The sequence below is a fragment of the Centruroides vittatus genome, unplaced genomic scaffold (assembly GCF_030686945.1).
Source record: "Centruroides vittatus isolate TY-2023 unplaced genomic scaffold, ASM3068694v2 contig_1863, whole genome shotgun sequence".
Taxonomy (NCBI): Eukaryota; Metazoa; Arthropoda; class Arachnida; order Scorpiones; family Buthidae; genus Centruroides; species Centruroides vittatus.
In genome coordinates, this window is record NW_027121147.1 from 1,140,220 (window position 1) to 1,155,577 (window position 15,358).

Genomic DNA, 15,358 nt, shown 5'->3' on the forward strand with positions numbered 1-15,358 from the left:
TGAATTGTCCTAGAATTTTCCTGAGATGACATTTTTCAAAGATAAAACTTAGGTATAAGTTTAAAGTATTTTGTATCTACATAATAGATAAAAATTCTTAACTATTGTTAATATAGTTAAGAATTTAATGGAATAAATGTTTATTCCATTAAACAAATTACTGAATAATTGAAAGATTATTTCTTTCAATTATTATTATTTTATTTGAAGATTTTTTTTTAACCATTAAATTTTTAAATATTTAACTATGTTTATTCATATGACATTAAATTTTTTAAAAATATTTTTATCATTAGCTTGTAAAAAATAAGTATAGAATTTATGATGTATTATTATTTTTATACAATAATACTACAAGATAAATTTATTATTGCTATTATTATAATCTGCAAAACTTTAAAATAAATCGTAAAGAGTAAATTCAAATAATAATTAAAATAATAAAGATAAAAATAAGTCTATTTTTTCTTATTACAAATAGATAATTATTTGAACAACAGATATAAGGGTCAATCAAAAAGTAAAGGCAATTTTTCATTAAATCAAGAAAAAAACATGATGCAAAAAATTTGTTATAGTGTAGTCCTTTCCTTCTCTAAAAATTTATATCATTTCACAAACTTATAATTCCATCTAAAAACAAATATTTTTAACTTGTTAACAATAGTGGAAATAATTATCTGTCTGTTTTCTTGAATGGAGTACTAATTAATATAGTTACTATTGTTGAAATTGTTGTACAGTATAGTTTAAATAGTTTACATTGAAGAAAACTTTATTTTACTATTTCTGAATTTTTTCCATTCATTTGTAAATATTTGCAACCAATATTCTTTTCTCCATACTGTTGACACAACAAGGTTTATATAAAGTAAAATTTAAGAAAATTGATCATCTCTAATTTTATTAAAAAAAAAACCCACAACAAGCTATTCATTAAAAGTGCAACTATAAAATGAGCTCAAAAATTATATCTTAAATCTCAAAATCAAGCTGAATACAGCCGGCTAACAAATTATTATAAAATAGTGTTCCTCAAAAACCAATCTAAAATTATTTATAATTAAATTGAGAACAATATTTTATAATATATTTAAATTTGTGTAATAATATAGTAGATATGATAGCTTTGAAATTGTCTTCTGACAGGAAATGTTAGTTTCATACATAAATCACCTTTACTTTTTGATTATTTCCATACATAATAAAAATTACCTCTAAAGCATCTCTTTCGAACAAACGTAATTGTAAGCACATATCTAATTTAAGTTTGCGTGTAGCCCACAGATCTTCTAATTCTTCCCTTGTCTGACTAAGTGTTTCTAAAGAATTGTGTATTGCAACATAAGAACCTGTAGTATCTGTTTCTGACATAATTCCAGCATTTCTAAAACACAAAATAAAAAAATGTACGTAAACATTGAACTCATAGAAATAATAGAAAAAATATAATTATATAAAAATATTCTTAATTTCAAAGCTTAAATATTCAATTTTATGAATCATTAAAATGCAATAAATTTTAATTACAGTAGAGCATCGATTATCCGACTTAATTGGGGACTGGAGTTGGTCGGATAACCGAAAAGTATGAAAAAATACATTATTAGTATAGTGTATTAGGCCTGATTTAAATACTAGCCTCCCTTTCATGGTCGAGCCAGTGCTGCCAGCTAAAACATGCAAAAATTTAACAAAAATAATATTAAAGTAGCCAAGACATAACCAAATATTGTAGCGCCACATCACTAGCCAACATTTGAATTTGCCGACTAAAACGCGGTCGATTAACCGATAAGTCAGTTAATCGGGGGTCAAATAATCGATGCTCTACTGTATTAATACACAGTTTTAAATATAGTTAGGCTGAATATTCTGTAATAATCAAACCATTAAATGCCAGATTACTCAGGCTATATATTAATTAACAGTTAGCTGAAATAAAGTAATTTGTTACAAAAATAAAATGTTATATTTTTATCATTTATATATTTTTATATTTATGTTATACTTGTTGATGAATTTCTCTGAAGATGATTATTTTGGGAGACATGAATGCTAGAATAAATGAGTAACTAGATAATTTTTATGCTGGGAGTAATATTAATGTTTTAAATTCCCAAAGATCTAACAACTTAATATTGAACTAAAGAGGAAAAAGCTTTTTACAACTAATTAAGTCACATGGATTGTATATTTTAAACAGTCAATGTGCCTCAGACTACTTGGCTAAATTTACTTTTCTTTTGACAGTCGGTCTATCTGTTATAGATCTAATAACAGTAAATGTAAATTTACTAGACAGACTACTGTATTTTAGAGTTCTTGATATTTTCAATTCTGATCATTTTCCATTTTCAATATCATCTGAATTTACAACAGAAGCATATGAACTCTGAAACTTCCAAAAATTTGCTACATATGTAAACAAGATAGGTCGGATGACTATTTGTCTTCGGTAAGCTTGCTATATACCTCAGTTAAAATGATCTTTTCGCTGGATGTGCAGAGTTACTATGATGAATTATCAAAGATTTTGTTGACTTTGGCTTTACAATGTGGGATGGTTAAAAAAAACATTTCATTATCATCATTTGAGAAGCAATGGTTTGATCCTCAGTGTCTACATTTAAAGAAAACAAAGAACCAAATACTACAAATGTTTCAAAGAAACAAAACTAGAAATCTATTGGACAAATACTGTAAATTAAATAAAAGTTACAAGTCGCTATGTAAAGTGAAGAAAAAGTTATTTTTGGCTAAAATAAACTATTATTATTGAAGACAAAAAATACTAGAGATTTTTGGTCACTAGTTAATAAATTTTGAATTAAGAAACCGTGTGAAAATGCTTTATCTCCCTCGGATTGGTTAAATTATTTGCAAGAGTATTTCGCTGGATCAAATACAGTAATTTATATTGATTTAAGTCTTGGTAATAATGTTCCTCTTTTGGATGACTATCACACTTTGCACAAATTAGACATCATAATCAGAAAATTAAAATCATCTAAGGCCCCAGGTTCTGATAATATAAGGAATGAAATGGTAAAATACCTTTCTACAGAAATACTACTGGATATATTGGATATGTTTAATTCCTTTTGGTCTAGTTGCTCTTTTCCTTTTTCTTAGAAACAAATTGCTTTAAGAATGAAATATAAGAGAGAAAGTAGGCAGACGCCAACTAATTATAGACCAATTGCTTTAATTAATGTATTTACACCATTATTGCAAATCGTCTCCAGAATTGGACGAACAATTTTAATATTGTTACACTTCCTCAAGGAGCATTCGTTAAAAATAGAGGCATAGAATACAATTTGTTTATTTTGATTGATCTCATTCAAATATCACTTTTGAGGAAACAAGGGAAACTATATACTGCTTTTATTGATCTTAAGAAAGCTTTTGATACAGTCGATCATGATTTGTTATGGTATAAGCTTAGGAGCATTGGTCTTTCTGTGTTTTTTGTCAACTTACTTAAGAGTCTCTTTTCTAATACTAGATATTTTATAGAAACTTTTTCATTTTGTACTGATCATGTTGAGTCCAATAGAATACTACGTCAAGGAGAACCACTGAGTCCTATCCTTTTTGTTTTGTTTTTGAATGATCTTCCTAAACTTCTGAGAAGTCAAAGTTCTATGATAGCATTGTCTTCTCATGTCAAAATTAACTGTCTTCTTTATGCTGATGATATCCTTCTCTTGGCTAATTCAGCTTCTTTGCACAGGGAAAGACTTAATCTTACTTGAAGATATTGTGAAGATGATCGACAATTAATTCGGAAAAGACAAAGCTTATGATTTTTCGTAGAGGTGGAAAACTTAAAAAAACAGATAATTTCAGTTTAGAAAATCATAAACCGAAATTGTGTCAAATTTTAAATATCTAGGTATTTATTTTTCTTCACATGGCACATTCTCCTATCATTTAAATAAAGGATTACTTGCTGCAAGATCTAAAATCTCCAACCTCATCAAGTTACTTATTAAAATGAAAGCGTCTTCATTAAATAATTATTTTAAATTATTTGATTCTTTGATTGGACCAAGAATGTTTTATGCTTTTCCAGTTTGGGGAGGGCTTTTAGTAGACAAATTTGAACCAATACAGTTATTCTACTTTAAGCAGGTGTTCCATATTAACAGATCTGTCTCAGGACCTGCATTGAAAATGGAATTGGGAAGACCTCCCCTTGCTATTGGATTGTTGATAAAATTGTTTATATTTTGGAGGAAACTTACTGACCTACCGGAAGATGACTAACGAAAATTTACATATACAAGATTTTCAAAGATAAATGGTAATGCCTTTTTGAAGCCATGGCCTGCTATTGCTAAAGGATTACTAAATAACATTGGATTGTCATCTAGTTATATGTATTTAAGTGAAAGTGTTCTTTCTGGACTGCGAGACTTATATCGGTTAAAAGATGTTCAATATTTAAGTGAAAGAGGTTGGAAAAGTGAAATTTTTCTTAATGGAATGTGGAGTCCTGTGCCTTATTTATTGTCTAATTTGAGTTATAAAGTAAAGTCATTTGCTGCACAATTTAGACTAAATAGGTTTTCGATAAATCTAAATGGTAAAATAATTAACATCATAGATGACACTGGATGTTCTTTTTGTGGAACAATAGCGATGGATATGAGAAAACACCTTCCTGATTCTTGCAACATTCTTTTGGATGTTTGAGTTGCTACACTGCCATCTGATTTTTGTTACCAAATTTTATTTGGTGTTAGTTTTGTCATGCTAACTTTATATGAATTATATAATTTCTTTGTTCATGTATCTAACTTAAAATAACAACGTTCTTTAACCCCTTTGTAATAACACCCGTTATATCAAATAATAAAGATTGACTGACTATTATTCTTTAAGTTATGGAATATCAAAATTATGTCAAATAGGAGATTAAGTTTGAATTATAACTGACAAGAATAATTCTTTAATGGTGTAAAGTTTTGCTATTTACCTTAACTCTTCAAGCAGTGCATCACCTTCATTAATAGTTCTTACAGCAGCATCAATTGTAGAATCCCGTTGTTTACTGAACTGTTCTAACAATTGCTCTGCTCCTTCAACAGTGTCTGCTATTTCATTGCTCTGTAACTCTTGTCTTAGTTCATCAAACCAATTAGACAACTACATGCAATTATAGAAAAAAAGTTTAAAAAACCATTTATATAATTCATAATATTAATTATAAAATACTACTAACAATATATATATATATATTGAAGAAACATATATATATATTACATATAATATTTTGGAAAGCTAAATTACAGTTTATTTCGTTGGTTCTAAAGGAGTTATAAAAAAATTTTTAAATGACATAATAAAGTAAAATGATATTAATTTCCAAATAAAACTATTAAAATGAATAATTTTGTACTTTCAAATAACTGCTATGTTGTTATTATTATATTTTTCTTCTGACTTCATCAATATATTTAAAAAAACCAAAACTCAAGTAATGTTACAGAAATCATAAAATAATTATTTAAGAACATTTTCAAAGATTAATTCACAATAATTTGTATATTTCATAATTTAATTATTACAGAAAAATTTCAAAGTGTAGTGAAATTAACTGCAAAAGTGACAAAATATGTTGAAAAGGTAGACTAACTGTTTTCACTAAGCAACTACAATGCAGTTTAGTGAATATATGATGTTGCTAAGTATCTGACATAGCCGTTTACTGGCTGGATTCAAAAATGGTGTCCCCAATTCATTGTTATACCGGTGAGATCTTTGCAAGATCATAGAACCTATTAATATTAATCAAAAGTTGCATTGTTTTGCTTCAAGGAAGAAATAAAATTCAATGGAATAATGTCATCCAATTCTCTGAGGGTCAAGAAAGTTTACTTTGATTCTAAGTGTAGCAAATAGGAAAATTAAAATGTCTTCAAAGTTCACATTTTTCAGCAACTTCACACTAGCATTTGCTGTCTGAGGCCTGACATTACTGTCAAATATCTGTCTCAAGTAACATCAGCAAGGTAAGTCAAGCATTGGAATAGTGGCACACTACATTCAAGATTAGACATGTACTTTCCTTTATTAAATCAGTGTTACAGATCAATTTTGCAGATTTAATTTTATTCTATCTTGTAAATAAATTATCAATTATGATTTCTGAATTCTATAACTTTAGCTCGAGTATAATAGAATAAGAATTTCAATGTATTAAAAACTAATAATGCAAAACAAAAACTACTTGAAATTGATAATGCTTTACAAATTTTATTGTTATGGTAACATAACTAAAAGGCTACTGTTTATACCCACAGTTTTGCCAATTAAATAAATTCAGAAGGCAAAAAAAATCATATTTTATGGTTGCAAATTCTTTAAATCTGTCATTTTATTTAACCAAGATAACAAAATATAAATAAATTTATTTAGAACAAATAATTTTAATTGTTGAAGCAAGAAAAAAACCATATCTTGTATAATAAAAAAAATTATGTGACAATATCAAGAAAAGAAGGAAGACAAAATATGCTAAAATATTAAGGTAATATACAGAGTGGGCCAGCGAAAACGAAACGGCAGAGTGTTCGTGCTTGTCCAAGCAAAGCGCTCGGACAGGTCGATTTTACTCTCGAGGGGACATCTTTTGCAATAAAGTTTTTGCGATTCTGAATATTAACTAAACAAACATTTTTTTCGAAATAAATGCTTGTTTAGTTAATACAAAATAAATGAGTTTTTAAAATTTTTTGTTGTCTGTTGTATTCAGAATCGCAAAAACTTTATTGCAAAAGATGTCCCCTCGAGAGTAAAATCGACCTGTCCGAGCGCTTTGCTTGGACGAATACGAACACTCTGCCGTTTCGTTTTCGCTGGCCCACCCTGTATATAATATAAAATTTTTAAGGTAATATCGAAATAAAGAAATAGTCTGTTTTTAATTAGAAAATGCATATTAAATAAAAATATGACAATACAATTATATAAAATGTAGTTTTGAAAATCAACAATTCTTGAAACAATTTCTAGGAACTGTCTATAAATGAGAATTTTATTCAATTAGTAATTTCTTTAATTGATGATGATGATTATTATTATTATTTAAATTCTTATCTAACATTGACTGATTTATTAATTCAACCACATGTAAAAATATTCTTTTAAATTTTACTATCTTCTCCCAAAATTAATGCTCATTTAATTACTGAACTGAAACAAATCAGTCAATTTATTCTACTTTTTCTGAATGATAAAACTCAGAATAACATGCCAAAGGACAATGTTAAAACTGAATTTTATAAGCTAATAATAATAATAATGCTAGTTTGCTGTTTCCATTAATGCTTTATCCATTCTGTACAGTGAAAACAAAGACAATGAAATTATAGCTCTCTCTAAACCAGGGGTTCTTACTGTTCTGTTTTGATTTTTGAGATTTGTATTTCCAGAATGAAATTTTTGAACCAATAGCCTGCTCACTCACAGAACCTTCACCAAAAAGTTTTTTTGGTATTTCAGGTTGCTTCAGCTGCATTATGTCCCTGCTTATACTTGGAAAAAGAACAATTTTTCCTTATTCAATTCCCTTTTTCCTCATGCCAACAAAAAGCATTCTTAAGAACTCTTGCTCTAAACTGTATACTGTATACTTGTACACTAATACAGTAATTTTGAAAATGCTTTTTTTTTTTTTTTTTTTTTTAAATACACAATGTATTATACAACTGTATGAATTTATAAAAATAATTTTAAAAAATTAATTATTTTGTAATTATTTAACTTTATGGTATATCATCCCATAGAATATATATTAAGTACACAAAGTATAAATAATTTTGCAAGCCAGAAAAAAAATTTTTGAGGGATCTATACACATTAAACAATAAAATGCTATTTAATACAATCACTATAATTTACTACTCTTATAAATAAAAATTAATTTGTTTTTGTTTTAAAGTAAAATAAAAATTTAAATTAAAAAACTCACTTCTTTTTCATGAGTATAAAACATGACTGCCAAATGTAAATGTTGATGTCTTCTCTCAACTCTAGAAGCAAAAACTTGTAATATGTGCTTCTAATTCCTGAGCAACACTATAGATTTCTTCAGCATTACATTCTCCTGTTTGGGCTAACTCTTCTGCTGCAGCCAGAAGTTTTTCAGCATTGGTGTAAGTGTTCTGAAAGCAATTTTAATACTTAAATTATGTATGTACTTTACACGCACTAAACTTATTTTCCAATTAGTAATAACTAGCAATTATTGAAAAATGCAAAACACAAATTTCATAAAAGTTTATTCTATTCAAATTTTGCATAACTTTAACCCATGATCACATGCAATAGAAGTGATTTTTTTGCAGCTACCATTTTTTTGCAAGCATTTTCCACCAAATTGACTTATTTAGCTGTGCTTCCATGATATCCTTATACTACAACTAAATGTTATCCATCTGAATGTGTAAAAATTTGTCAAAAAGTTTTTTCTGATTATCATAGGCCCTTAAAAAACCACTGTGGAAAATAACTGCCTTATGCATTGGCAATGTGGGACAATAAAGAAAAACTGTACAGTTTTTCTTTATTGTCCCACAATTGCATGCATAAAGGCAGCAATTTTCCATTCTGATGTCATTTTTTGGTGACCTGATGTCACAAATGTTCGTCTGCTATGTATGACAATGACATGCAAAGTCTAAGTCATTACAACCCTGAATTCTTGTCTTCATAAGATAACCTGTAGCACTATAATCTTTAACAATTTAAATGTATGATTCCTCCAAGAAAGCCTCAGTCCTTTCATTTATTTCTAGTTGAACTCATTTCACATTAGCCCACAATATCACAAAGTTTGTAGGGTGCCAGTCTCCAGAATACTGTTCTGAAACCAAAACAATTTCTCTAACAATGTAAACTAAACAATGTATAATGTTGAAATTTGTTTGGCATGTGCAGAGAAGACACAGCATAATGAGGCATTAAAAAAAAAAACAAACAAAACAATCACTAAAAATACGTGAAGCCATTCTAAAAAATAAAAATAAAAAAAACCATGTGATCTAATATCAATAATTCTTGAAATTATAATTTTGTTAATAATGTTAAGTTTACAAAATTGTAGAAATACTGAACTTTCATGCTACATAACATTGTATTATTTTGCTTATATTGAGGAAAGATAGAATTAAATGCTTTCCCAACTTTTTAATTTTTTATCTATATGTAATTAAATATAATTTGTGAATTTATTATGTATGATGATATACAAATAGTAATATTTATTCAAAATTTACATGTAACAGTTCTGCTTATTAGTTCTTTAGATTATCACTATGGATAGTATATATATTAAAATTCAGGCTAAAATCATGAATTGAATTGTTTTAAGTGATTTTTTTTTTAGTATATTTGTAAGTATTTGTATTTATATTCATGTAAAATTAATATAACTGTATAAAGCAATTATTAGGTCTGTTTTCTGACTGTTTTTGTAAAAAGCAATTTATGGTCAAAAATTTTACAAAATTACTATCAATCTTAATAATTTTAAGATTCTGTTTGTCAAGATTATATATACATGCATACACACAGTATGACCTTGTCGAATAACACTGATTTGATATAACATGATCTGCTCAAAGCCTAAAAAAAGCTCAAAACTTATGCTGATTCAAATTAGCGTGGCATTTCATTCATTCATATATATAATTATTTCCAAACACAAACCAATTGGCAGAAGATAGCAATTCGTTGGAGTGTTGTACTTCCCTAAATCTATTTGTTCAGTGTATTTGTTTTCATACATTGTGTTCATTAGCAATGAAATAGTGTCTATGCTATCAATACGATTTAGAGTGCTGAGTGAAACATTATTAATTTATGTTCTGTAATCATTGACATTACTGTGTAAGAAAATCAATAAAAATTCTATTTGTTCACTAAAAATTAATCCTTATTATCCAAATTTTAATATATGTTCAATTTAATTCAATTTCATTAATATATTTGTAATTTATTGTAATTTTTTAGATTATTCAAAGGAAGTAAAAATAATGCAGTTAAAACAAAAATGACACGAAAAAGCATTTCACTTGACATTAAAATGCAGGTACTGAGGCGATTGGAAAATGGTAAACATAAAGTTGACATTGAAACCACTTCAAATTTGTCTACTTCTACTATATGAACCATTTTAAAAAACAAGGACAAAATTAATTTGTCAGTAACCACAACATCTTCTGCAACAAAGATAACCAGATCCAAAAGCAATGTTTCAGAGGAAATGAGAAATGTCTTTGAATTTGGATTGATGACAAAATTGAACACAATATGCCAGGCATATAAGTCAGGCAATATCATGCAAAAAGCCATAAGTATTTTTAATCATATTCAAAATCAAAGAGGGGATACAAATGAAAACTTTGCAGGTAGCAGAGGTAAGTTCAATAAATTAAAAAAAAAAAAGCAATCTCCACAACATTCGAATCACCGGAGAAGCAGCAAGTGCAGATACTGAAGCTGCTTCAGCTTTTCCAGCAACTTTAAAAGCCATAATTGAAAGAGGGAATTATCCTCCAGAACTAGTTCTTAAAGATGATGAGACTAGACGTTTTTGGAAGAGCATGCCAAAGTGCACATTTATATCACATGACTGAAAGCAAGCACAGGGATTCAAAGGTACAAAAGACCATTTCACTCTTCTTCTGGGTGATAACAACAATGGTGATTTTAAATTAAAATCACTGCTTGTGTATCACTCCAAAATGCCAAGAGCCAAGAAAGAAATTTTAAAATCTAGTTTACCTATGATTTGGAAATTTAATAAAAAAATCTTGGATCACTAAAGACATTTTTCAAAATTAGTTTACCACACATTTTTGTCCATATGTAAAATATTACCATGAATTTAAAAAAACTGAACCAATGGCCCTATTACTGATGGATAATGGTCCAAGCCATCCCATCAACTTGTCTGATTTAAACACTTGCTTTCCAGTTGAAGTAGTTTTCCTACCACCCAACACTACATTATTAATTCTGCCAATGGAACAGGGAGTCATATCAAATTTGAAAGCATATTATCTTCATATATATAAATAACATCGCTAGACCCAATATATTATAAGCTAGACTCCAGCCAAATACCGAATTCTATCGGGCTAGATAGAATTCGGCACTTTATTTAGTATTTAGCCATATCTAGCCCAATAGAATTTGGCATTTGGTTGGAATCTAGCATATTATCTTCGTTGCACATTTCAGCAACTTATTGCGAGGCATTTTAGATGCAATCTCCTGCTACTGACATTTGCTTAATGAGAAAAAAAGAAAGTGACAAATGACACTAGACAACTTCATTGAAAAAAAAATCAAGAATTTCAGGACCTTCATTACAAAATTAAACTTTATATTTCTGTGTGCTTATGTTTTTGTGTTATGTAACATACATTATTATGCAAATTAATATAAACATTACTTAAAATTAAAGTAAAATTTGTTTATTTTTAGTTGTGTGTTTCCCTTTCCCTATTTACTATGTTTTAAAATGACCTTGTTTAACGCTGTTTCATTTAGCACTTTGTTGTCTAGGAACACATCCTAAGCACTAAACAAGGTATTACTGTATATGTGGTACGATCCAAAAGTTCGGGGACTACAGTAATCTACGACAACAAAAGCATGTATTTGAAGTTACAGCGTATGAAATGGATTTTACCAAACCACCTCTACGTGTTCAGGTTAATTTCACCCATGTCATGTGATTAAACAGCAGCGCTCGCGGTTTAATCACATGACATGGGTGAAATTAACCTGAACACGTAGAGGTGGTTTGGTAAAATCCATTTCATACGCTGTAACTTCAAATACATGCTTTTGTTGTCGTAGATTACTGCATTCCCCGAACTTTTGGATCGTACCACGTATATGTAATCTTGACATCATAAAAACTTGATAACAACTTAAAATAAAAAATAAACATAAACATTTGTAAAAATATATTATTAATACTGTATTAATACATTATAATAGATGGCATCCATCTACTTTAGGCCAAAGTAGTTTAAGAATTTAATTAAAAAAAAATTACAAAATAATTTGGATTATGATTTTATATACCATATTTACTCACATATAAGATGAGGTTTTTATCCATTTTTCACTGCTTCAAAAACCTAGATTGTCCTGTACATGCTTGCGTGTACAGGACAATCCTTTCGTCTTTGTATAATTTTTGTAAACTGTGTATTTGCATTTTTTACTGGATTCTCACCTCTGGTGTTTAAAAACAAAAGTATTTTATCTGGGTTGTTTGAATCATTCTTGTGTATTGTCAGGAGTAAAAATGAATAGCAATAGGAAAAGCAAAGCTTTTGAATTGAATTCCAAAATTACACAGAAGTCCGATATACATTTTAATTCATTCCTATGTGAAAACAGATGATTATTTAGAAATCAGAATTTGAAGAAACTCATAAGTGTAATCGACAAAGAGTGAATTCGACTGTTAAGAATTGGCAAAAACAGGTTTTCGATTGTCAAGCTTTACATGAACAAATTATATTGTTGATTTTACAAGATTTTTGTGGGACAATATGTGCATTTATGTGCATTTGATTGTTATTTTATTTGTTATTAAACAAAATAAAATTGGAATTGTATTAATCAATCTAATTTTCTTTATTTTGATCTTTAAAGTCACACCTTGTCCTATACGCAAGATCGTCTTATATTCAAGTAAATACAGTATATATATAAAACACACGATATACATTATTTATATAGAGAAAAATAGAAACATTATATATTTTTCAATTCTTATTTTTTTTCCAAGTTAATAACTGAAGATTTTACCTGTGCAACATTTTCAAAATGTTCATGACTTCTCTGTAAGGCACGAGCTCGTTGTAAATTTTTACCTATACCGGTGTTTTTCCTAAGAAAGACTTCACCATGATTTTCTAACCAATCCAGTACCTAGTAATTTAAAATAAATCAATCAATAAAATCGTTGTTGAAAAATAACTGTGTATTCTCATCATGAAAACTGATTAGAATAGACAATGTCACAATGATGTCAATTTGCTTTGTATAGAGTAGTTAATAACAAACTAGTACTGGATATTCAAAAACAAATTAATTAGCATTTTGATAATTATAAAGATCAACGTTAACAATGAATTAGAGTATTAAAATTCCTTGAGAAGTCAGATCACAGAATAATTTGGTTTCTGAGTTACTGTAATTTGATTAGGATTTCTGACAGCAGAACATAACACTAAAACTTGTTCAAAACAGAAACCTGCTAAAACAGAAAACTAATTCAGCAATATGCAATTCTGGTTTACACAGTTTTACTGTTTAATCATCAATGATATGATTATGATCAAGAATAAAAAGCTTTGCCACAGACTTTAATATCAAAAATACAATGGTTCACCTAATTCTAATTATAGAATTATAAAGTAGCAATCATAATGCTATTCTTAACTTAAAGTAATATTTTATTTTCAAAAATTGTAAATAATTACAATAACAACTATTATAACAACTCTATAAATCAGAATAATAAACAGAAAATGTTCTTAATCTTTGTTCCTGTTAAAAAAGATTGTTTGATATAATCTTTTTAAACAGAATAAAAAAAATGAATAGAATGTTTTATATACAGAAGAAATATTTTATACCTGACGAACATCCTCTTGAAACAATCCAAGGGCAAGACGCTGATGTAATTTGATTTTTTTTCCATGCCAAAGAGATTCTAAAGTTCTGTGATGACCTAAAATCTCATGAATGATTGAGAGAACATGTTTTGCACCATCAGAATAATCAGATGCAGGATTACAGTAGTGATTATTTGAATGATGATTTTCCAATAAAACTTTTCCTTCATTAAGTACCTAAATAATAATATGGAATTATTTAAATTTAACTTAATATTTCAAATTTTTTCATAATAAAAATATAAAATAATTTATACACACAATGTTAATACAACAAAATTAACTTTTTTCAAGAAATTAGAATGATTAGATAAATGATGAAGACACCAATATTACTTGTGTTAGAAGAATATGCAAGCAAATTATTAAATACAATAAAGCCAACTGCAAAATTAAAAGAAATAAAAACATGTCATTTAACATTATAAATCAACTGACCAGTAAAAATGTTATTTTTTAGACTACTATTTACAAAACACTAGTGATTATATATATATCTTATATATCATTATATCAGGGATGCACAACCTGCGGCTTGGGGGTGACATACGGCCCCCTTTCAATGTTTATGCAGCCTGCAGACAGTACAGGCCAAATCCCTTCTTTCAAAGTTTCTAAGTATAGACGTTTTTCCCTTTCAAAAAATGTTTCAAAAATTGATGGCTACTGATAAACTACAAATTTAGCTGGAAAAAAAAACCTTTTATTATTGATTGACAACTACCTGGCACATTCTGACATCAAGAATTTTTATTGCATTACACTGGTGTTTGTTCATGCTGCCCAATACAAGTTCAAAACTATAACCTTTGATCAAGAGGTTATGTATAGCTTAAAGAGCAGCTATTGGCAAATTCTCCTTTTGAAAATGGTAACTTCTATAAATAGCAAAAAATCGTTTCTATAAATCTTCCTGATGCAATAAACTTCAAGCATATGGCCTGGCAAAATGTATCGACGCAAACAATAGCAAATTATTTGACATGCTGGCTTTCTGCAAACTAATAGAGTTTGATTCAGATGACAACATTCTGATCAACGAACTTTTGAAAAGTAAACTTAAGAATGATGAAACAAAAGATGTTTAAGAGGTGCTACCTCTGCAGTTACCGGATGCATTTTCTGACTACAATTTTAAAGAATACGTCAGAATTGATGACAGTGTTATTAGTAGGAAACTTTTGACCAATGATGATATCGCTTCAGTGTCTTCCAAAAATTGAATGAAACTAGTGAGAATAATGATGAAACAACATAAGCAGACAATGTCAACATTCAGATAATGCCAATTTCTGCAGTTTTGCAAAACACTATTGTATTGTTATTCAAGTTTTTACAAATACATAATACTCTACAGAATATTTTAAATAGTTTTTCTGGGGTGGAACTATATGTTACAGAATGCTATGCAACTAGCAAAAATTGATAAACAAAAGTAACAGAATTTTTAAAACCAACTATACACATTTATATTGATGTTTTTAACAGGCAACTTCCCATGTAATAATTTGTTATATTTTACCTTTGAGACATTAAACTTTAGTTTTTCAAAATTAGACTATATTTTATTTCTTATCCAATATAATGAACCAGTTCCAACAGTTCCATACAAGTTTGTTATAAGCAGACACTATTGT

The 15,358-nt window shown here is 28.1% G+C and overlaps 1 protein-coding gene across 1 annotated transcript in view; it reads right to left on the minus strand.

Annotated features, from left to right (window-relative positions):
- Positions 1–15,358, minus strand: part of LOC136970005 (triple functional domain protein-like) — a 231,686-nt gene that overhangs the window by 152,611 nt on the left and 63,717 nt on the right. The window contains 6 exon segments of the mRNA XM_067264363.1: positions 1,216–1,387; positions 4,988–5,157; positions 7,985–8,065; positions 8,067–8,177; positions 12,850–12,972; positions 13,683–13,898. Coding sequence (XP_067120464.1) covers positions 1,216–1,387; positions 4,988–5,157; positions 7,985–8,065; positions 8,067–8,177; positions 12,850–12,972; positions 13,683–13,898 — 873 coding nt within the window.